Consider the following 21,800-nt stretch of genomic DNA (forward strand, 5'->3'; position numbering starts at 1 on the left):
TTATAGAAACTTGTAAAATAACATCTTTAAAAGTAGCGAATTTAAAATCCCTTTTGTAAAATTAATATTTTCAACGTGTCAATTTTACAATTTACTACTTTGAAAGTAAGTAATATTTTTGTATTTTTATTGCCTACTTAGTAAATTTACAGAAAATTGTAAAATTGACACATTAAAAGTATTAATTTTACAAGTTTCTATAAAATTCAATAAAAAACTGTAAATCTACAGAAAAATTTTTTTACAGTGTATAGATATTTACAGTTTTGTTTAGAATTTTATAGAAACTTGTAAAATAGTTTTAAAGTAAATAGTAAATATTATACAATTTAAGGAGGATAGTGACACCATAAAAAAACCAAAATATTCTCGAAATTATTTTCACAACAACAAAAACTATAATGAAAATTAATCAATTAATTTTATCACACCCAGAAAGATTTAGTTGCAAAATATTTATTTTGGGTTAAAAATTAAAATATTTCCACAAAAAAATAATGATTTTTTAACATTTTGTATTCTTTCTTTCAGCTTCAGAGAAAAATTACAATTTTTATCCAAATTTAACTAACAATAGCTCATTTTACTCGTTGAATCATCTATAATCGTAATTTTTTTTAATATTGTTGAAAATATTGGTGTTTAAAAAATATAAACAATTTAAATTTTATTTTTTAAACTATTTTTTAATAACTAATTTTCAACAACATTAAACGAGTAAAATGAGCTATTGTTAGCAAATTTGGGTAAAAATTGCTATCTTTCTGAAAAAAATGTAATTGTTAAAAAAACATTATTTGTAAAAATATTTTAAATCAATATAAATGTTTTCTTAACATTTTATAACTAAATCATTCAAAGTTTAATCAAATTAATTTTTGTTATATTTTTATTTGATGTAGAAACAATTTTTAGAATATTTTAGGTTTGAGGTTATGTATGGCGTCACCATTTTCCTTAATTTTAAAGGCCAACGAACAATAGATTCGCGAAAGTCGTTCGCGAACGAGACGCATGAGATAGAAAGGACACAAATATATTTCTGTCCTTTTTTAATTCATTTTTTGCGTTCGCGAACGCCGTTCACGAAACAGTTGTGCTTAGTCCTCAAAGAGGTCAAAATAAAGGTGGTGTCTCTCCTTAATCAGCTTTTAGAAAATGAATTTTTTGATTGTACCTAGGTGTGTTGTTGTTGTTGAAGAAGAAGAAGATGAATAAAATTAAAAGCGTCGAGTTTTGATGAAACGTGAACGGAAGAAATTGAGTGGCTAAATTTGAGTAGGCTTCATTTGCCCATCCCCACGACCGCTTCGTCCATCAATTCGTCGTCAGTGATGCAAGGCGATGCTGAATGCGGCGAGGGTGGAATGACGCGAGGCGAAGGAGCGGGGCTCTTGACGATGTGGAGGCTCACCGACGGACTCGGTGGGAAGTTGGTGGTCGACGACACAGCTGAGGCTGCCAGGCCCGGCACGGACGAGGACATAGGCAACATTTGTCCTTGCTGCAGCGATGGTGGCGGCGGAGGAGGTGGAGGTGGTGGAGGAGGAGGCGGCGATAGAGGAGGTGGTGGCGGCGGCGGCGTGTTCCTGACGAAGGGCGCCGAGCCCTTGTGGCCGTCCTTCGGCGCCGAGAAGTCGAGCAGCATTTCCGTCGCCTCCTGGGAGTTCGATCCACCTGTTCCTGCCGCTGTTGTCGTCGACGACGAGTCGTTGTGCATCACACTCGAGAGTTGAAATGGCTGCTGTGCTTCTTTGTCATCGAATTTCGTATACTTATTCATGGCGGCGTCCAGTGGTTTCGTGCTTAGATTGAGACTTTCGGAAGTGCTGCCGACGTTGACGCCGTCGCAAACGTTCATCACTCCACTGTAGGCCTGCTTCCCGAGAGGATGTGAGTCGCCGAGTTTCGGAAGAACGACCATCACGACGCCGGAGTCGTCTTTCGTGCTGTCAACACTGGAGCTGTTCAGAAAGGAGCGATTCATCAGATCGGACTTGGCCTGACCGGTGTCCTCGGACTGCATCGAGAGATTCGTCGGGACGTCACTGTCGCCCTGCGACTGCGAGAGAATGAGACTTGAAGAACTTGAGCCACTGCCGAAATTGACCGGCGCATTCAAAGACTCCTCGGACTTAGCACTGGCCATTGATAGAGGATTTGAACCTAATTGCGATGACCTGGCCATCTGATCAGAAGCTTTGCTATCGATTCCGGTCTTCGAGTTTGAATCGGGTATTTGAGTGGTTAGTTTCTCAGCGGCCGCCGAAGTTCGTCTGTCCTCTGAGTTGTGTCGGGCCGACAGTTTTGGAATTTGAAAGTTCGTGTCGAGCTGTTTCATGAGACCCTCCACGCCGAGCAATTGAGGCGGAATTCCAGGAAGATTCTGAAGACTTGACATTGACGCGTGGGCGAGTAATTTGAAGGCCCGCTCGGAGTCGCACTCCTCCCGAAGGGACGTGGGATTTGCCTTGCGGATGTCGCCACTCTTCGAGCTGAATATACTCTTTTCGGTGGATTTTGGAAATCGGGATTTGTCTCGCGATCTGCTGAGGTCCGTGGCACCTGAGCTGGATGTCTTGGGCGAGCCGGTATTGGAAGACGACGAGGAAGACTTGATGGACGTGCTCTTTGTCAGCGAGCTGCTGGATGATAGATTAGAAGTCGAACTGGATTTCATCATTCCGGGGAACTTCTGACTTGGTAGCATCTTGTTTGTACCGGATCCGCAGGTTAATGGAGATGAGATGTGGACTTTGGGTGAAGTTTGCGTTGGTTTCTTGGAAGCTGGACCAGATGTGACGCCTGGTTTCAAGCCTGTGTGTGTCTTGGGCGAACCACTGCCCGAGGACGACGATGATGACGACGACGACGATGTTGATGTTTTCGAGTCTTTCGTTCGAGTTTTGTTGATTGTAATCTTCATGCCGTCGGAACTGTGCTTAACCATGTATTCTGCGGGATTTTTCGAGTCTACCGATGGATTGTTTTTGCTGGCGCATTTGCCCTCGACGCTCATTTTATTCGAGGAAGTGAGTCCGCGCTCCTTCTGCCCGGAGGATCCACTGGAGGTGACGGAGATTTTTGAATTGCCGTTGGAGGCGTCGTCGGTGCAGTGCTGGGCGTTTTTTAGTTTGTCGATTACGGCGCTCAAGGATCCTTTTCGGTTTCTCGCTTGCTGTTGAGCGGTGGCGGATTTGCTTAGTTCGGAAGGCGGTGTTGTGCTGCCGCATCCGGAACTGCTGCTCTGCGCTTGTTGACTAGACTCGCCACTCGAGAGGGACTCCAATTGTTTTGGCTTGCCACACGAGGATTTCGATTTCGGACTTTGATGACCGGAAGAGAATGTCAAAGAGGCTTTGCGGTCTTTGTCGCGTGAGGACTCTTTGCTGGATGACGAGGAGGATGACGAAGACTTGCACTTGGAGGGAGTGCCAATGTCGCTTTTCCCGCTGGACGGTGAACTGGCGGCGGACTTCAAGGCCGACATGCTGGGTTTGCCGGCGCTTCCCGAACTCGCGTGCTTTGGAGACGACGTCCCGTGCTTCGGACTGACACTCGCTGGCATGACTGACACGTGCTTGGGACTGCTGTAGACGGGCGAGTGTTTGGGGCTCTGGACTGGTTTGTTGGAGGGCTGCTTCAAAGTGGGACTGGACTTACCGACGAGGGCTAGGGGGCTCGTGTGTGTGGGAGAGGGACTAAATTTTCTCAGTGTTGTAGCTGGAGATGAGGGTCTAGATGAATTTAGACTTCCTGGTGGTGATTCTGTTGGTTTTATACTAACAGACACGGGTTTTGAAAGAGGATCCTGTTGTTGTTGCTGCTGTTGCGGTTGCTGCTGCTGTTGTTGTTGCTTTGGGGGGAATTTGTCCGGTGGTCCCATTGGACTTTCTTCCCGTTTCCTCTTCTTCTTTTTTTCCAGCTTACTTTTCCCATCGTCGGTACCTGACCGGTTTTTTGAACTCTTACGTTCTCGCCTGTCCTCAATTGAAGCTTTCGTTGTTGGCCCGGTAATTGGCGTGATTGTAATGGAACTCGGAAGATTTGCTTGCGGTGTTGAAGTAATAGGAATGATTTCAATTCCTGGACGTCTCTCGAGTCCCATTCCAGTGAGCACGGAGCTGTAATTAGATTGACCGATTCCGCTGCTTGTGATTGGAGTTATGCTCACGGATGGTGGTACCAAATTTTTGCTCTCTTCAAACGAGCTCGTTGGACTCTTCTTCTCTTCACGTTTCTTTGATTTTCTCTCCTTTTTTAAAACATCTTCGACATTTTGCACCTCCTGAATTTCCATCACATCGTTCTCGGTCTCCGCGTCATAATCTGAACTCTTGTCAGTTCCTATAATATCCGATGATTCGATATTGGAAATTTCTAATCCACCCGATAGGTTGATGGTGGACGTTGGAGTTGGAGTTCGCGCTTCATTCGCGTAGTCTCGACTGCTTGTCGGTGTGCCGAGTGGAGTAGAATCGGAGCTCGAACTTTCCAGTAATATTTCACCAGTATCTTCAGCTTTCCTTTTCGGACTTCTCCACGACCCATCGGCAGTTTTTCTCTTACGGGACTTTTTTGATCGTTCACTTGAGGGATTTGACGAACTTGACATTTTCGCTTGACCAAGAAGAGCACCCAGTTGTAATGGATTTAGCATTGCTGTAGTGGTTGTATCGGACTGGCCGGAAAAGGACGGAAATCCGATACTACTCTCCGTTCCGGCATCTAAAAAAGACTGCTGCTGTTGTTGTTGTTGTTGTTGCTGCTGTTGCTGTTGATTTTGTTGTTGTCTTCCAATTGTTCCTGATCCATTCATTGCTCCTGGCTCTTGCTTGATTTGCACATCATCACTTCCAAAATCCGGTATCCCGGGACCGTTGTGGCCATTTTGATCTCGACCTGGAGCACCGAGATTCATATTAAAGTTCCCATTACCACCGCCTGTTAAATTGTTACCTAACGAACTCCGACCTTCCCAAATTTTAATCAGAGTTCTCATTGTCAGTGGAATGCTGAGGCATCGTTGTAAAACTTTTCCTGTCACTTCAGAGGTTTGTTCGGTATTTCCAAGACTCACTCCATACAGTTTGCATTTCAGAGCGGAAATATCTGTCAAATCTAATAGAGCAGTTGCCATTGTCTCTTCGAAAGGATGCTCCAAACTCACTGATATAGATTGCCAAGAAAGAGCGCTCACTTCGAAGATGGTCGTGTGCTCGGGATCTTGACGTGCTATAGATCTCACGCAACTCGAAATAAGAGTATTGAATAGAGCCTGTTGACGTAAATAGACGAGAATTTGTGGCACGTGAGCAGGATGCGTAAATGGAATACTGCCAACCAGTACTCCCTCCATGTCTTTGTTCTCCGTCATAAAGTAACAATGGTGCTGGTCTGGCAGCGACTACAATAAAAAATAAATCACATTTATTGAATTCTAAATTCAGTCTAGATTCGTTGAAATTAAAAAAGTTGTATATTTACCACGTATAAGCCGCGATTATTCTGACAGTCCAACTGACCATTACTCGTATGTTGAACAATCATGCTCAAAAGGGGATGACAAACAGAAATGTCTCCACATTCAAGCTCTGTTACTTTCTGAATTTTATGTAACAACTCCAAGCACATTGGCATTTTTTTATCTAGTTTCAAAACAAAACACGCTGGCAGTATCGCAGAATTCGTACTCGTTAAAATAGCGTATGATGGTGTGCTGAAATAATTTTTTAACAAGAATGTAATATAAACATTTTTTATTATTGTTGTCATTTCGAAATATCAGATATAAATAATAACTGATTATAAACTTACCTTTTTCCACTGGAACTTCTACTAACTGTAATGATACTTGATGTAGGTAATTTATGGGCTGTGGAACCTTCCAGGCAAACGGTAACCGAGTAACCAATTTTTTTTGTTATTACTGTTTCTATGCTTAATAATTCGGAACTTTGATTTTCTTGGTCAATTAAATCATACGGCGACACAAAATATGTTAATTTCATGGCATGTCCACCTTTTCTTCTCTCTAAAATTCCTATTTATCAAATAAAATATTACATTATAATCAATTATTTAAAAAACCAAACAAGCATGATAAATGTTACAACTCACCAACTGGACTTTTGTGTACAAGATTAAATGGTTCTTTTATAAAAGTTTGCAATTGCGCGAGAACACCCAAGTCTGCTTCAAGGGATTGTAAAGCACTAAATGCTTTACACTTTACTTTTTTATCAGCGTTTAATTGATAAATTGAAACAAGTCCCTCTAATTGTGTTGTAAAATCGACAAAATCACCTTTCGATAAACAAGCAACGAGCTCTTCACAATTCTAAAAGAAATTATTTTCTATTTAAAAAGAAATGTTGCGATAAAAAAAATCCTAATAAAAAAACTATCCAAACTACGTTCGTGTAAAGTAACTTATTTTCTTTCCTACCTGCTGCTCATTTTTTCCCTCATGATGAATTTTTACATTTTTTACAGCACCCGAAGGTTCAAGTATGACTTCCAGAAAAAACATATCCGAGGATATAAATAATTCATCAGACATCATGAACTTTAAACTGAAAAAAATATTTACAGTTTTATAATAAAATATAAATTCCATGAAAAGAAATGAAATGAAATTTTCTTGCATTACCCTAATTGTCTTGTGAGACTTTCCAAACGTTCTACCATTGATTGGAAGGAAGTCACTTTTATGGAATGTTGTAAACTGTCGAGACATTTTTGAAGTTGTAATTTTTCAACACTGTCTATTACAAATCGTTTTTCCTAAAAATCAATTATATATTAAATACACTTTATAAAAATAAAAGATTAAAATAGGTTACGTTAAAAAAAAGATTAAAAACACTTAATAACTTACCAAGATAGTACTTCGTAAACTTTTTGCAGTTTCAACAAGTGAACAACAAGTTGCCTTAGAACGCAATTTTTCCATTAACAATTCCATTTGCCATTCTTTTCCCTTGTCCACACTACTTTTAGTAGTGTTTCCTCCATTTGTTGTATCCATGTAGCCTTTTATAGATGTACTCATAATTGTGAATTCACTTTTTAATACGCGACCTTACATTATGACACACTAATGAACTTGAATATTCAAATGAAAATTCTTTAACAATTAGTATACTTGATCGGCTTGGAAGAACTTTAACCATCAAATAATTGTAAAATCATCATGCAAAGCCAGCAGGGAGGACAAGAAATAACAATTTAATGACATTCAAGTAACGAGTTCAGTGAACAGTTTACGTCCATTTTGCTTTTTGACCGTTGTTGACAGCGTTGACAGCTCAACAGCGACATCTCAATTTGGCAACGTCGCACTCCACACCTGTTTAGGCGGTAATTTCAAACATAACATTCTCCATATATTTTTCCTTACACTTTCACGATTTAATTTAATATTTTATTTTAAATAAATAATATACTTTAAAGAGATACTTGAGTTGATTTTAAAAAATAAAGCATGCAAAATTGCTGAGAGAGTAGAGAATTTTATTTTCAAAAAGAAAAAAATGAGAGCGCCATCTAATTAATTTTTCTAACCTTTTTTGAAACTTGTAACCAATTGGCAAGTTTGGCAACAATGTCTGTCATTGTTGACAGTTTGACATGCTTAACGCCACGTGCTTGAAACAAACATTTTTTTTTAATTTTGATAAACAATATGAGTTTTTCGGTTTGTAATAATGATATCGTGCTTTGTAGTGGTGAAAATATTGTTGTCTACAATATTGAAAAAAATGAAGAAAATATCATTACTCTTCCTAGATTAAATAATCTCCAAGAAAATAATACTCATAATAACGAAGAAATTGAAGCATTTCATACATTGATGAGTGTTAATTTTTCAAAAGACGGTGAATATTTGGCTGTCTGTACAAATCGAAAACAACTTTGTCTGTATAAAAGAAGAGAACTTGAAATTGTCTCCAACAGATGTTTAGTTCGTGCTGCAAGTAAAGTTTGTTTTACAAAAAGTAATGATATCGTTGTTGCTGACAAATCCGGCGATGCATATTTATTTTCCACCTCTAAACCCATGGAAAATGGAAAACTTCTTTTAGGTAAATCTTAATAATAATAATAATGTTATATTAATTTTTTTTCTAAAATTGTGTAATATGAAATGTATATTTTTTTAGGACATCTCTCTATGCTTTTGGACATTTTGGTAACTTCGGACGAAAAGTACATCATTACAGCAGATAGAGATGAAAAAATACGAGTCTCAAAATATCCGAATTGTTATAATATTTCTGCCTATTGCTTGGGACATAAAAAGTACGTGAATAACGTAGTGGAATTACCACATCAGCGTGAAATTTTAATTTCTTGTGGTGGCGATGGTCAGTTCATATTCTGGAATTACAAAAGTGGAAAAGAAGTTTACCGTTTTCCATTTGAACATAATTTACAAGATGCGGATGTCAAGAAATTTGAGAAACTTTTAGAAGAAATGAATGTTGAAGAATCCATAGCCCATTTTCCAGTGAAGCAAATGCAAATAGACAATATTGACAATTCAACATCAATAATTTCTATTAGTTTTTTCTGTTGCACAACAGTGTTTATTTACAGTGTAAAAGGAACGAAAGACACGAATCTAACAATGAATTATATACAAGAAATTAGCATTAAAGAAGAGCCTTTAGAATGTCTTTTGTATAAAAATCGACTTTGGATTTTAACGAACGTGAAACTTGATGTTTACAAATTGAAGGATAACGCTTTTTCCAAGGATGAGGAAATGATGGGAAAAATTTGCAAATTAAACAAGGTGTGGGAAAAACTAAGAAGTGATTCTTGTGATAAAACTCTATTTCCTATTTTGTATAAAAGAAAATTTGACAATGTACAAGAATATCAGGAGAAAAAAAAATGTCGTTTAAATGAAAAACAATCGTTAGAGAATTTTCCATAAAGACTGTTTATAAAGTTTATAAATTAAACGTGTATAATTGTATAAGCCTTTTTGTTATTATTTACTTACAATTGTATTTATAAAATTATTGTAAAGTTAATTTATCGCAATTACAGGAGAAATTAATTTTTTTTTAATTTATATATATTTTTCTGATTTTTTTTTGTATAATGAAACAATGAAAATTTTAATGATTTCACACTGGCTTATAGTCCAATTTCGATTCGAGTTTTTTATTATCGGAAACTTTTCTCACTGCTTTCATAAAATCTTCCTGCACCACATATTCTCGTTCAAGACGAATCGCAAATAAACCTGCTTCTGTACAAACGTTTCTTAGATCCGCGCCATTGAAACCGTCCGACAACTTTACCACAGCTTCATAATCTAAAAAATAATTTACAAAATATTTCAATTAAAAAAGATTTTTAACTTCAAGACTAAAAGGATTTTTAGAAAATTCTCACCGATATCTCCATGTTTAGCGATAGGACAAGCATGAATTTTCAAAATTTCCAGTCTAGCTTGTTCATTGGGCAGTGGGATTTCTATTTTTCGATCGAGTCTTCCAGGTCGTAGGAGAGCGGGATCTAAAGTGTCAGGTCGATTTGTCGCCATGATCATTTTCACTTGACCCAGAGAATCGAAGCCGTCCATTTGATTCAAGAGTTCCATCAGCGTTCGTTGTATTTCACGATCTGCACTTGTACCTTCGGAAAATCTACGTCCACCTTAAGAAAAAAGTCAATTTATCAATTTTTTAAAAAAAGTTTTCATTAATTAAATCAAGAAAAGAAATTTCATTTACCGATCGCATCAATTTCATCCATAAATATAATGCACGGTTGATGATCACGAGCATAGTTGAACATTTCTCTAATTAATCGGGCGGATTCACCGATGTATTTGTCAACAATCGCACTTGAAACGACTTTTAAGAAATTTGCATCTAACTGACTTGCCACAGCTCTGGCCAGTAATGTTTTACCCGTTCCTGGTGGTCCGTAAAGTAAACAACCCTTTGGCGGTGTAATTCCCACTCTTTGGAAAAGTTCTGGATTTAAAAGTGGTAACTCGATTACCTCTCTCAATTCGCGAATTTGTTCACTCAAACCACCAATCGCGGAATATGTCACGTCTCCCGGATCTTCGTGAGACATGTTATAAACGAGTGGATCAACCTAGAAGTTAAATTAATTCAAAATAGTCTAATCTTTAAAAATTTAATTAATTAATTATCTTCTAATTAGTAAAACTTACTTCACGGGGTAAGTAACGCATTATAGTCAGTGTCGTCATGTCGAGAGCAACTCGAGTTCCAGATTTAAGTTTATTTTTATCCAACTGACGTCTACATCCAACAACGTAACGTGGTCCATTTGTAGCTTTTACAATAACTAAAGAAAAATATGACAAGTAAATTTCTACTTCTTTCTGACTAAAATTTCTAAAAAATAAATCTATGTATATTAAAACTTACACTTTTCTTCCGTGAGTTGTTTTAAAACTTCCCCCACAATCTAAAAATTGAATTCTTAAATTATTTCTCAAATTATTCAAAAATTATCTCTAACTTGAGATTTCTTTTCTTTATTAAGAAAAATCAATTTAAAATTCACTGATCATAAAATTTAAATATCAAGAATAAAATATATACAAACCTGACCAACACTTTGTAAAGCTTTTAGATCATTTTCTGATTTGTCATATTGCTTTGTAAGATCCTTGAGATGCTCTCGCACTGTAAATAAACATCAAATGGTTAATTGTTTTCTATTAAAAAAATAGTTTTCTTCCTTTAAGTAAGTTATTAACGATTATGTGTATGATTTTCATTGTTAATGTTTTTCTCAAGACAGACCGAAGTGACAGTATAGGTTAAGTTAACTACTTTTTACAAAAAAGTTATGAAATTTATATGGAAAATTGAAGAATATAAAAAAGCTTACTCTCTTTGAGGCGAGATTCCACCTCCTTGTGCTCCAATAACTTTTTTCTATAATCTTGAAGAGCTTTTTCTCTAACAGAATCCACTGCGGTCGCCATTTTTACTTATTTTGCTGTATAACGATCTAGGAAAAAGTAACTTTATAGAAACACCACTTTGCAGTCAGAAAAGTCTTCAAAAATAAGGGTGCGGTCACAATTCACTGCCACAGGCAATTTGCACCGAAAGCTTATGGCGCACTCACACCTTTGGTGGAGCAACTAGAGTAAAGGAGAGAAAACATATTTTGCATTGTCTGACTCTCTTACTCTTATATGTTACCATGACAACCTGCAGGTAGGCAGCAACCAAAAAAAAAATAAAAGTGTCCAAAACACGTAAAGTGTCGTGTATTTGGAAGATTTGATGCAATTTGAAGGTTCCCCTTTGTGTGTGTAAATTTTGAGTGAATGAACCCTGATTTCAATATGATAAATCAAAATGGCGATGGGCACAGTCGCAAAGTATCTGTAACCTCAAAAAAACCTTGTCTTTTTATCCAAAAGTGCGTTAGTTTAGTGAAGTTGATATTTAAAAATAGAATTTATTTATTAAATTTCTATTAATAAGAATATAATTATTAAAAAAATAAGCATAATTTATTGACGTTGTTTCAAGCAAACTAAATAATTCAGTATTTCTCACTAACAGTTAATTTTGCAAATTTATTTCATCTAATATGAAATTTATAAAGAAAATTGCGATGAAATAGTAATGCTTCCTTCTACCGGTTATTTCAAAACAATCAATTGTCCTTTTTACGAAAGTGGTTCATGTGATAGACCCTACTGCCACTTTAAACATGCTCGAAAAGGTAAATTTTAAAAATATTTTATCATCGCCTTATAAGAACTCGGTAACCTAAATTTGTAGTCATTTTTACTTTTTATTTTATGTTCTAAACACTCATATTTATTTTATTAGATTTACTTTCGAACTTTATTATTGTTAATTTCGCTTTATGTATTTTTGCTACAAATATTCGTATATATTTTACTATTTTTAATAAATTTTTCTTTATTTCAAGTTTAGTTTTAACTATTGAGTAAAGAAAGAACTAAAATAATAAAGAAACTGTAGTTTTGATAAATTTACAAATTTTATTTATTGATCCTTTTGTTTCAAGTGTTTATTAAAATTCAGGGTTGCTACAGGTCAAGGAATACAGAAACGTCAGGGAAACGTCAGAGAAAGTAAAATTGGTTAGGGAAATCAGAAAAAATCAGGGATTTTTATTGCGAGTACTGTAAAAAAGTAAATTTTTAGAATTCATAAGAAAATTCTGAATTAGAATACAAAACCATAAATTTTTTTTATTTTTAACAATAATTTCTTTTTAAATAACTTAATTCTTAAAGAACTATCATAAAATTATTACTTATACATTATTTAATTATAATAATTTTAATGAAATATTTCAAAATTAGTTTAAAACAGTTGCGTTTACAATTTTCATAAACAGATGAACTTCAAAAGGTTTTAATTTGAAATTTCATAAAATTTAATTAATTTAATTACAAATGATTGAGGAAATTCAATTATTTTCAAATATCTATATAAATAATGAAATTCTTCTCCGAAATTCAATTATTTTCAAAAATTTAAATAAAATTCTTGTCAAAATTTCAATTATTCTTATAAATAATAAAATTCTTTTCCAAAATTCAACCTATCAAAAATTTTAATAAAATTCTTGTAAAAATTTCAATTATTTTTATATAAGATTTTTTCACACAAATTCAATTTTTCATAAATAATAAAATTCTTTTTAGGAATTCAATTATTTTCATAAATAATAAAATTCTTCCTAGAAATTCAATTATTTTCAATACAGTTTTAAATAAATTTTAATAAATCTCTTGACAACAATGAAAATTATTTCCACAAACTTTAATAACATTTTTTTAAGCAATTAAATTATTTTCAAAAATTTTAATAAATTTTCTGGGAAGAATTTAATTATTTGCACAAAAAATACAATTCTAAGTTTTAATCAACTTTTGGGCAAAAAATTAATTATTTCAGATTACAAATTATTGAATTCTTTCAACGAATTTAAGAATTTAGTTAAAAGTAAATTCCTCGAAACAATTTTAATAAAATTCTTCTCTAGAATTCAATTATTTTTGCAAATTTTTTTGAATTTCCTTGGAAAAATTCAATTATTTAAAAAAAAATAAATTCTTCGGAGGAGTTAAATTATTTGCAATACAATAATAAAATAATTATATAACAGTAATAAAATTGTTTACATAGGAATTCACTTATTTCTAGTCCAATTTAATAAAATTTCTCGAAAGTATTTCATAAAGAATTTAAAACTTCAATTATTTAGAGAAATTCAATTATTTTCAGAAATTTTAATAAAATTCTTTCAAAAAATTCAATTATTTTCAAAAATTTAAACAAATTTCTGTTAAGAATTTAATTATTTGAATTAATCGAATTTTTTTTTTGAAAATTAGTTTACGTTTTTATTTTCTAATATATATTTAATTAAAAAATTTCCGAATAATCGATGAAAGTTCGTAAAATTGAATGTAAACATATCGAATTGAAAATTCTCAAAGAACTTTTTTAAAAACTATTGAACATAGTTGATTTAATGAAGAATTTTAGTTATAAAATTGTAGAAAATAATAATTGAATTGAAATTATGAAAATAATTTTGAAGGAGTAAGAGTAACAATATTTTTATAATATAAAATAATGATTTTATCATTCGGTGAACTTTAATTATTATAAAACATGAAGAAAGTAGATTTCTTTATGTTTTCTATACAAAATTAAATTTTTGTGGCAACCCTGACAATTTTTTCTTTATTTAAAGTTTTGTTTCAACTTTTATTAAGTATTTTTTATTAAGTAAAGAAAAAACTAAAAAAATAAAGAAACTAAATTTTTATTGTATATATTTACGAAATTTTTAATTTATTGTTCCTTTTGTTTCAAGTGTTTATTAAAATAATTGTTATATTTTTTATTCTTAGCACTGTATTATTTGACATGTATTTTAAAACAAATTTTTTAATTTTTATAAAGCAAACCCCTCCTCTGCAGATGATACGACTAACATTTTGGGTTTATCAACGCCGGAAACGACGGAAACAGTTCAGGCTAAAATTAACGAGAATGTAGGGACAAATTTGGTCGCAACTCCTGACTCAGACGCGTTACAAAAATTAGTGACAGAAACAGTGAAGAAAATTCTTGCCACTCAAGAGGTTTCCGATACTGATAAAATTTCTGAAAATATTGTAACAAAAGTCGTCGAAGAATTAAAACCAACACTCGCGAGTGCATCTTTGGCCTCATCTTCCACAGTTCCTGAACCACCACTAACTAACGAAGAATTAGGAAAGCATACCGGTGTCCCATCATCAATTTCCAAATGTGTATACAATCCAACTCCAATTGCAGAATTAAAAAAGCGTCACATCCCAATTGCTTCGTATATACCGACAAGGGAGAGTAAAGTGTCAGTCAAGAGGAAAATCTCTCCAGACAGAAGCAAAAGTCTACTCTCCTTTATTCACGGATCTGACAATAATTATTCTAGTAACGAACTTTATAAGCCAACATCGATAGGCGCTGTAGACACTGCTTCAATTCCGAGTTACGTTCCAACAACAAAATCCGACTCTTCGCCAGCAAATTCCTACGATGATAGCAATTCTAGTGAATATTGTCCGAGAAAGTCAAAGGAACAGTACTTTCCAAAGGTGAAGAAGAGAAGAGAAGAGTACGTTCCCAGAAGAATAAAGCACCCTCTGAAAACAGTGCAACAATTAGAGGAGAGCATAGAAGAAGATACTGTTTTAGAGTTTGCAAGAAAATTCGAAACAATCGACAATCTCCTTTTGGAAGAGAAGACAGACATCGATCCAACTAATGAAGAAGAATCCCACGACTACGAGAGTTTAGATCCCAAATTTTCCGATGACGAATCCGAGGATGACAATTTAATCGCATTAATCAATCAAGTGGAAGATTTGGAATCGAAAGTAGAAAATTTAGAAGAGAAAGAAAATACAGATATTGAACTATTCGACAAAAAGGAGGAGACTACAGTAGCAACGAGTCATAAAAGTAGTTCAAAATCAAGTCGAAAAGAACATTCTTCATCGAGTAGTAGTTCCAAGCCTCAATCAACTGATACAAAGAGAGAGAAAAGCAGGTCTGAAAAATCTCATGTATCGAAACACGATGAGAAGAAAAGGGACGAGGGCAAAAGTAGGGATAAAATTTCCAAAAGTGGAGTGACTAAAGATAAGCATAGTAGTTCAAAAAGTAAGGAACGCTCATCGTCGTCTGGTGGAAGCAAGGATAGGAGTAAGGAAAAGGACGCACATAGGGAAAGAGAAAAGGATAGAAGTAGCGAGAGGAGTAAGAGTTCAAAAGATGGTAAAAATAAGGATAATAAGGATAGCAAGGATAATAAGGAAAGTAAAGAATCCAAGGATCTAAAAAGTAAGAGCAAGAAGGATTATAAATCCGACAAGGAGAAAGAGGGATCAAGAGATAGTAAACAAGACAAGCACAAGTCCGATAAACATAAAACTAAATCCAAGTCAAGTTCCTCGAGTTCTAGAAAAGATAAACATAAATCACATAAAAGTGATGAGAAACATCACTCGAGTCATAAATCTAATAGTTCGAATCATAAGCACAGTAGTTCTAGTAAGAAATTAAAATCCAAGAGAGATAAATCCGATGATGATGATGACAGAGATTTTGGATCTGAAATCGAAGGAATGCATAATAGTTTCGAGAATGAAGAAGCAATGGAAATTTCTGATTCTGATCACGATGTTGAGGAAGAGTGCTTTAAAATCTTTCAGGTATTCAAATTCATTATTAATTCAATAATTTCTTTTTAAATTAAATGATTAAATCTATTTTAATAATCGTTGTATTTCCCTAGACTCTTAGTTGTTTTTGTTTGCTCTTTTGTTTCCTCATTTTTCTTTTTAAATAATAATTCATATAAATTCTTATTTACTGCTTTGAAGATTAAAAAATAAAAATTAAACAAAATTTTTCAAATCGATTTGTTTACATTCAATTTTACGAACTTTCATCGATTATTCGGAAATTTTTTAATTAAACATATATAGAAAATTAAACGTAAAATAATTAAAAAAAAAAATCCAATTAAACTTTACAAAAAAAATTCTACTGAATTTTTAGTTAAAAGTATGATGAAGTATTCAAATTTTCAAAATTTTTAAGATTAATTACATTTTTCGAGAAATTTGATTAAAATTTTATTAAAAATACTTGAAATTCTGCGATGAGTTTGATTATTTATGAAAATAATTGAATTCATGCTAAGAAATTTCTAAAAAATTGGTAAATTATTAAATTCCTGTGAAATTTTTATTATTTATGAAAATAATTAAATGTTCGTATAGAATTTTAACAAAATATTTTTTAAATAATTGAATTCTTTTGGAAAATTCTATTAAAATAAATTAATTAAAAATCATCGAATTGAGGAAAATTTATGAAAATAATTGAATTAGTTCAAAGAAATTTATTAAAATTTGTGTAAATAATTTTCATTGTTTCCAAGAATTTTTTAAAATTCTATTGAAAATAATTGAATTTTTACAACGAATTTTATTATTTATGAATATAATTGAATTCATGTGAAGAATATTATTATTTATTCAAATAATTAAATTCTTAACAAAAAAATGATTGAAAATTTGCAAAAATAATTGAATTCTAAAGAAGAATTTTATTAAAATTGTTTCGAGAAATTTAGTTTTAACTAAATCCTTAAATTCGTTGAAAAAATTCAAATCTGAAATAATTAAATTTTTGGTTCAGAAGTTTATTAAAACTTAAAATTTTATTTTTTGTGCAAATAATTAAATTCTTTCTAGAAAATTTATTAAAATTTTTGAAAATAATTGAATTGCTTAAAAAAATATTATTAAAGTTTGTGGAAATAATTTTCATTGTTGCCAAGAATTTTATTAAAATTTTTTTAAATTGTATTGTATTGAAAAAAATTGTATATTGTTTCGAAGAATGTTTTAAATTATACTAAAATTAATTGAATTCTTGTACAGAATTTTATCAAAAACATTGAAATTATTAAATTCATTCAAGAAATTTTATCAAAATTTTTAAGAATAATTGAATTCCATTTAATTGAAATTGTATTGAAAATAATTAAATTTCTGCGAAAAGTGTTATTATTTCTAAAAATAACTGGATTCTCGTAAAGAATATTATTAAAATTTTTGAAAATAAGCGAATTTTTTCAAAGAATTTTATTAAAACTTGTCCAACAATTAAATTCTGTCGAAGAATTATTAAATTAAAATTGTATTAAAAGTAATTGAATTTTTTGTAGAATTTTATCAAAAATTTTGATAATGATTAGATTCTTTCAAATTATAATAAAAATTTTATTATTGTAATAAAAAAATAATTATAAATTCTTCAAATCTTTGAAAATAATTGAATTGTTTGGAAGAATTTTATAAAAGTTTTGAAAATAATTTATTTGTTTATTATTTATTTATTTGTTTTATTTATTTTAGTTAAAATTGTATGAAGAGTGGAAAATTAATATTTAAATATAAAAATATTCAAATCCTATCAAGAAGTTTGTTTGAAATTGTGTTGAAAATAATTCAATTCCTTCGAAGAATTTTCTTTTTCTTTTAAATAAATGAATCTATTTCTTGAATTGTTTCAAGGAATTTTATCAAAGTTTGTAAAAATAATTGAAATTTTGAGAAGAATTTTATTAAAATTGTTTTGTTGAATTCAATTAAAAGTAATTAAATTCTGTCGACGAATTTTATAAAAAATTTCAAAAATATGGAAGATCTTTCGAGGAACTTTATTTAAATTATATTGGAACGTTGAATTGATTGAAATATTGAAATTAAATTTTATTTTTAATCTATTCAGGAATACGAAGTAGCTGATCATTCAAAAGATGTTACCAAGAAACAATCTCACAAGCGACATATCAAGGAAGTTGAAGACGTCGAGGATGTTGTGGTTAAAAAGAGAATTGCTTATCCTTCGGCAACTTCGATGTCGAGCCAATTGCCTGAGCGAAAAGAGCCTAAAAAAGTTGTGAATCCACACCAAAAATTGTACGATCGATGGAGATTACTAAAAGCAGCGGCAGCGGCAGCAACAAGTACTTTGGATAAAAATGATGAATATGTTCCTGAACAGATAAAACCCACGAGTAGTAAATATATCAGTGAAACATCAATCGAACCCTCTTCTTCATATAAGAATGAATCGCAGCTCAATGGAAACGGTAAATTTTTCTTCATTCAGCTTTATATTTTAAAACTTTAAAAATGTTTATTATCTTTATCGTACTTGAATGGAAATTTATCCTTTAGGTCGAATAAGAATCGCTCATGTACCATACGCCATGTCTCTGGCTCTAGAGAAGAAGAAAGTTTTAGAAATAGCGTCGAACGCTGTAACGAAGACAGCGGCCCAGACAGCAAAAACTGGCTCAAGAGTTGCTCATGTTCCCGTCGTGGTATGCATTTTCAAATAATAAACCATCATTTCATTTATATTTTAAATTAATATTTTTTTACTTTTCGTTTAATTCACAGTTTAAATTAATTTTTGATTAATTTATAGTTAAATTTTTTTAATTTACAGTTTAATTTTTGATTAATTTATAGTTTAATTTTAAAAAATTGATTTCGATGCTTACAGATACCGCAGTTAATTCGCCCAGAACCAATTCAAGTGTCAACGCAAAAGTTTCCACCTAACGTTCGTCAACATTATGTGAATATGATGCAAGATATTTGTGTTCAAATTTACACAAACGGCGACGATGCAGTGAATCGGGCGACTCGGGAAGAATTCGCCTGTCATGAACGGTGTAAGGCTTTGCCTGTCTATAAGAATTCTTGTATGCTTGCTGCGCATAGATTGAGAAAGGAAGTAGATCAGGGAACGGACACTTCCTCAATGTCATCTGCAAGTGGAATAGTTTCTCACGAAGCAGTTCTAGCTGGAAAATCAAGGGGTTCGTGGAGCGTAATTAAAAGTAAAAAATCCGTGGCAGATTTGCATGGGGCGAATCTTTATTATATGCTCTCAAAGTGGATTTTAACTGATCAGCAATTAAAAGATAATGGATTTCCAAGACCTCATCCGGATGGACCAAGGGTAATTATTATTATAAATTCCTTTATAATTTATCTAGTTTTATTATTAATAATAATAATTTACTATATTCTTATTAATTGAATATTTTTTTACAGGGTCGAGCAAAAGTTTATGTAATTAATACTAGGAATCATTCAATTATATCTAAAGTGCCTAACGAGAGATTTTGTAGCCGTTGCAATCAGCCCTACATTATCGATCGATTTGGATTTCCAGTTAAACAAGAAAATTGCATTTATCATTACGGTCGTAAATTTACTTTTCGGGGTGAAGGAAAATACAGTTGTTGTCAACAAGATAGTTCTGCGAGTGGTTGCTGCGATGCAAAATCACATGTCTGGGAATATGTAGACGTAGAAAATCTTCGAGGCTACGTCACTACATTACCAAAAGGTAACTGATTTAGATTTTTATGCAAAAATATTTAAATAGACTTTTTCTTCTAAAATATTTATTATAAACATTGTGAAGAGAAAGAGATTTTTGTAAAGTTATAAAATTGTAAAATACTTGTTAATTTCAGAGAGCGATCTTCCACCGGAAGAACAAGGGGTTTATGCTCTTGATTGTGAAATGTGTTACACAACAGAAGGTTTAGAATTAACTAGAGTAACAGTCATTAATGAAGATTGTCAGGTTGTTTACGAAACGCTGGTCAAGCCTGAACATCCTATTCTTGATTATAATACAAGGTATTTTATTTTGAAAATAATTTCTTTCCTTCATTTCCGCAGTATTCTTGTTGAAATTAATTTTAATAAATATAAATTATTACATCAGATTCTCAGGGATAACTGAAGAAAATATGAGAGATGTTTCAACGACACTACTCGACGTTCAAGCAACACTTCTCACATTGTTTTCCGATAAAACTATTTTAATAGGTCATAGTTTAGAAAGCGATTTCAAAGCGTTGAAACTTATACACGACACGGTAGTGGACACTAGTGTTATGTTTCCTCATCGAAATGGCTATCCACAAAAGAGGGCACTTAAGAATCTTTGTTCGGAATATTTACGAAAAATAATACAGAATGATGGTAAGCAATCTTTTTAACTTAAATTCTTCTTCGAAATTCAATTATTTTCAAAAATTTTCCTCAATTCAATGATTTTCAATATATCTACTATTTTCATAAAATTCGCCGCAAACATTTAATTATTTTCATAAATAATAAAAATTTCCACTAATTTTACTATTAAAAAAAATGAGCAAATAAATGTAATACAACATTTTTTTGAGTATTTAATAATTGTTAGAATGAATTAGAATATTCTTGAGGGTGAGAGAAAAAGTCAAAATCAGTCAGAAAAAAGTCTGGAAATCAGGGAAAAGTCTGGGCAAAAGAAAATTAATTTTTTTTGTCAATCCTGAAGTTATTATTCTTTTTCCAAAAGATAATTTACGGACAAAAAATAGTAAAAAATTGTGAATTTTTAATTTTTCAGTTGGTGGACACGACAGTAACGAAGACGCAATGGCTTGCATGGAATTAGTTTTATGGAAAGTTAAAGAAGAGGCAAAATTAATTTAATTTATAATTTACATCTTGTTGGGTGCACCAAAAAGAAAATAAAACAGTGAGGGTCATTGTTAAAAACCGGAATGATTTAGTGAATTTTTCTTAATCTCAGTTAAATAGTATTACACTATTCTACTGCCAAATGTATTATAGCTTTCATGTATAAATATGTAATATAAGCAATTGAAATTCGTACTTTCTTTAAATAATTTGTAATATCTGTATTTTTCGAGAAAACTCGTTAATTGTTTTCGATTTACACGTGCAAAAACCAAAAAAAAAATTTTGACAGCTATTTTGACCGACCGTTTTCAAAGTGACATCGTTATTCTTGTCCTATAATATTTCAATTAATATTTTTGTACTGCGTTAATTATTTATATATATGTACTACTTTAGGATACATTAAAATTGACAAATAATTTAAAGAAGCCTTCTTTTTTACGTACATTGTGTGCAATTAAATTATGCCAAGACGATTTTTTGAAGAATACTTTTTTTTATTTTTTTATTTTATCAGATGTTCATTTTTTACAAGTTTATACAAATTTACAGAAAGGTAATGCTGTTTATTGTTTGTAAAATAGTTTCACATTCGAGATTCTGTTCTCTTTTTAATTATTCGTACAATTTACTTTTTTATCCATTTACTGTACATTATTATTGTCCCCTGTTTTTTTTTAAATTACGGAGTACAAAGTAACAATTATTGTTTGAGAACAAATTTTCTTGGCTGGTCTCTTTGGGAATTAGTGAATATAAGGAGGGAGGCAATATACAAATATACAAAAATATACATTATATAAATAAAGGAGACAAAGATACATTTTCAATCTTAGGCCAATAATTTAGCTTAAAATTTTCTAGAATTGTTACACTGAAAAAAACGTTACTGAGCAATAGTGCAAATTTTCTAGATGTATATAAATGCTCAGAATATTAGTTTGTACATATAAAAATAATAAAGTTGAGGCGAACTCTGTGATGTAAATTTTATATTCAAAAAAATCAGTAACAAGATTTTTTCAGTGCAATTGCTCCATTGTATTTCGCCGTACACATTTTTTTTATATAAATACTGGAGCTTTCGAACAAACTGATAAACTTTTCAAAGACTAAATATTAGCCTTCTATAAGGAAATGTATTAGGTTTCTTCCTAGTTTATTT

At 32.0% G+C, this 21,800-nt stretch overlaps 4 protein-coding genes across 5 annotated transcripts; 2 read left to right on the top strand and 2 right to left on the bottom strand.

Moving 5' to 3' along the window:
• Positions 1-248: 248 nt before the first annotated feature.
• Positions 249-7,295, bottom strand: LOC122508190 (mediator of RNA polymerase II transcription subunit 1). The gene is made up of 7 exons (XM_043621368.1): positions 6,881-7,295; positions 6,653-6,786; positions 6,449-6,575; positions 6,121-6,340; positions 5,818-6,043; positions 5,488-5,719; positions 249-5,407 (listed from the first exon to the last, which is right to left on the bottom strand). Exons 1-7 carry the CDS (start codon positions 7,052-7,054, stop codon positions 1,286-1,288), a joined length of 5,235 nt encoding a protein of 1,744 aa, XP_043477303.1. The 5' UTR covers positions 7,055-7,295; the 3' UTR covers positions 249-1,285.
• A 313-nt stretch (positions 7,296-7,608) lies between these two features.
• On the top strand, positions 7,609-8,989 carry LOC122508209 (tRNA (guanine-N(7)-)-methyltransferase non-catalytic subunit wdr4). The gene is made up of 2 exons (XM_043621416.1): positions 7,609-8,087; positions 8,166-8,989. Exons 1-2 carry the CDS (start codon positions 7,688-7,690, stop codon positions 8,942-8,944), a joined length of 1,179 nt encoding a protein of 392 aa, XP_043477351.1. The 5' UTR covers positions 7,609-7,687; the 3' UTR covers positions 8,945-8,989.
• LOC122508208 (26S proteasome regulatory subunit 10B) lies at positions 8,935-11,050 on the bottom strand. Its single transcript, XM_043621415.1, has 7 exons — positions 10,894-11,050; positions 10,606-10,685; positions 10,425-10,464; positions 10,205-10,341; positions 9,753-10,125; positions 9,412-9,675; positions 8,935-9,331 (listed from the first exon to the last, which is right to left on the bottom strand). The coding sequence occupies exons 1-7, from the start codon at positions 10,988-10,990 to the stop codon at positions 9,141-9,143; spliced, it is 1,182 nt and encodes a 393-aa protein (XP_043477350.1). The 5' UTR covers positions 10,991-11,050; the 3' UTR covers positions 8,935-9,140.
• A 311-nt stretch (positions 11,051-11,361) lies between these two features.
• LOC122508154 (RNA exonuclease 1 homolog) lies at positions 11,362-21,060 on the top strand. 2 transcript variants are annotated; one of them, XM_043621286.1, is made up of 9 exons: positions 11,362-11,745; positions 13,974-15,772; positions 17,865-18,228; positions 18,317-18,462; positions 18,648-19,109; positions 19,205-19,502; positions 19,633-19,801; positions 19,890-20,149; positions 20,559-21,060. In XM_043621286.1, exons 1-9 carry the CDS (start codon positions 11,646-11,648, stop codon positions 20,642-20,644), a joined length of 3,684 nt encoding a protein of 1,227 aa, XP_043477221.1. In that variant the 5' UTR covers positions 11,362-11,645; the 3' UTR covers positions 20,645-21,060. The 2 variants fall into 2 exon arrangements, with proteins under 2 accessions (XP_043477221.1, XP_043477222.1); XM_043621287.1 differs by having other exon boundaries at positions 13,992-15,772.
• Positions 21,061-21,800: the final 740 nt, after the last annotated feature.

This window comes from Leptopilina heterotoma, unplaced genomic scaffold (assembly GCF_015476425.1).
Source record: "Leptopilina heterotoma isolate Lh14 unplaced genomic scaffold, ASM1547642v1 Lhet_53, whole genome shotgun sequence".
In the NCBI taxonomy this organism is placed as follows: Eukaryota; Metazoa; Arthropoda; class Insecta; order Hymenoptera; family Figitidae; genus Leptopilina; species Leptopilina heterotoma.

Coding starts and splice junctions, on each gene's coding strand:
- LOC122508190 (XM_043621368.1), bottom strand. CDS start 7,054: ATGAGTACATCTATAAAAGGCTACATGGATACAACAAATGGAGGAAAC. Junction 6,576..6,652: donor AGTCTCACAAGACAATTAGG/GTAATGCAAGAA, acceptor TATTTTTTTCAG/TTTAAAGTTCATGATGTCTG. Junction 5,408..5,487: donor ATAATCGCGGCTTATACGTG/GTAAATATACAA, acceptor TTTTTATTGTAG/TCGCTGCCAGACCAGCACCA.
- LOC122508209 (XM_043621416.1), top strand. CDS start 7,688: ATGAGTTTTTCGGTTTGTAATAATGATATCGTGCTTTGTAGTGGTGAA. Junction 8,088..8,165: donor AAATGGAAAACTTCTTTTAG/GTAAATCTTAAT, acceptor ATATTTTTTTAG/GACATCTCTCTATGCTTTTG.
- LOC122508208 (XM_043621415.1), bottom strand. CDS start 10,990: ATGGCGACCGCAGTGGATTCTGTTAGAGAAAAAGCTCTTCAAGATTAT. Junction 10,686..10,893: donor GGAATCTCGCCTCAAAGAGA/GTAAGCTTTTTT, acceptor GTTTATTTACAG/TGCGAGAGCATCTCAAGGAT. Junction 10,342..10,424: donor ACAACTCACGGAAGAAAAGT/GTAAGTTTTAAT, acceptor ATTTTTCTTTAG/TTATTGTAAAAGCTACAAAT.
- LOC122508154 (XM_043621286.1), top strand. CDS start 11,646: ATGCTTCCTTCTACCGGTTATTTCAAAACAATCAATTGTCCTTTTTAC. Junction 11,746..13,973: donor CTTTAAACATGCTCGAAAAG/GTAAATTTTAAA, acceptor ATTTTTATAAAG/CAAACCCCTCCTCTGCAGAT. Junction 19,110..19,204: donor CTCATCCGGATGGACCAAGG/GTAATTATTATT, acceptor ATTTTTTTACAG/GGTCGAGCAAAAGTTTATGT.